This window comes from Otolemur garnettii, unplaced genomic scaffold (genome assembly GCF_000181295.1).
Source record: "Otolemur garnettii isolate 467f Iridium unplaced genomic scaffold, OtoGar3 scaffold00204, whole genome shotgun sequence".
In the NCBI taxonomy this organism is placed as follows: domain Eukaryota; kingdom Metazoa; phylum Chordata; class Mammalia; order Primates; family Galagidae; genus Otolemur; species Otolemur garnettii.
In genome coordinates this window covers 674,469-675,647 of record NW_003852599.1, presented here as the reverse complement: position 1 = coordinate 675,647, position 1,179 = coordinate 674,469, and the positions used below count along the sequence as shown (strand labels likewise).

Below are 1,179 nucleotides of genomic sequence, written 5' to 3'. Positions count from 1 at the left end.
TGTTGTTTAGCAGGCCTTCGCCAGGTTCGAACCTGCCAGCCCCGGTATATGTGGCCAGTGCCCTAACCACTGAGCTACAGGTGCTAAGCCAGGAAGGCACTTTTCATGTACCAATAAGAATGTGCTTAGATACCTCTCTAACACTGGTTAGCCAAACTTCTTGAAGGATTATCTGAGTAGGCAATCCCTTGAAGTAAAAATCTTTAGGTAAGGAAATTATCTTTCTCACAAATTTAAGAAATTCAAAATCTCCCAGTTTAAGCTACATTGCACCAGAGAGGAAAAAGTCCCATCATATGCTTTATACACCATTCTTTGGTTACCATGTTACCTTGGTTAGAGTCCTCTGGGTCTTCTATATGAGCAATGACACTCCTGAGATAAATTTGCTTCTGCTGTTCTAGATTTGATTGTGAAAACGTTGGAACATTAGTCCTTGAACAAAAAGAAGCAAAAGGAGAAAAAACAAGCTCATTAGAACCATGAGTATACTGCTTTAGAAATCATATACTGCTGAATGATTAGAACTAAGATTCAGAGACAAAATTTTCTTTAAGGTCTAGCAACAGAATACAGTCTCAGTCACATACTATGAACCTGAAATCAAGTATGGAGAAAAAGGGGAAGAGAAGAAATACCCTGCTAACAAGTAATAGGAAGATGAAAAAGGATTACCTAGTGACGAAAGAAAGACAGCATTGTTGAGTAATTCAGGGTCAGTCAGGAAATAGCTAACTTCGTAGAGCCAAACTAAAAAGTTGAATGAGATAAAGACTAAATAGAACCAGCTAGATCTGGCAACTGGGGCAATGGTGACCTTGACAAGAGCAATTTCTAGCTCTTGCTCCTAGTGTCTTACTGTACTAAAGAATCAGTGGATGGGAATGCTGAGATTTTTAATTTATTACTATTCAAGCTGTCTTACTTGTATACTTATGTCCTTTATAAGCAATTTACAAGTTTTCTCTCAATTACACAAATAAAACAAAACTAGAAAACTGGGATTGGGGTGGCCTTATTTGTAATAATTAAATTTTAAGCAAAATAAATATAATATGTAATTAATGTGTGCAATCCATTTTTTAAAAAATGTTTATGGAAACACTGTCTCATTTTGTCACCCTCATTAGAGGGTCATGGCATCTAAAGAATTTGAGCTCAGGCTCGGTGCCTGTGGCT

At 37.1% G+C, this 1,179-nt stretch overlaps 1 protein-coding gene across 2 annotated transcripts in view; it reads right to left on the bottom strand.

Moving 5' to 3' along the window:
- Positions 1 to 1,179, bottom strand: part of S100PBP (S100P binding protein) — a 41,487-nt gene that overhangs the window by 24,990 nt on the left and 15,318 nt on the right. For both annotated transcript variants that reach the window (XM_023507771.1, XM_023507772.1), the window contains one exon: positions 332 to 435. In XM_023507771.1, the coding sequence (XP_023363539.1) occupies positions 332 to 435 (104 nt within the window). The remainder of the gene's footprint in view (positions 1 to 331; positions 436 to 1,179) is intronic.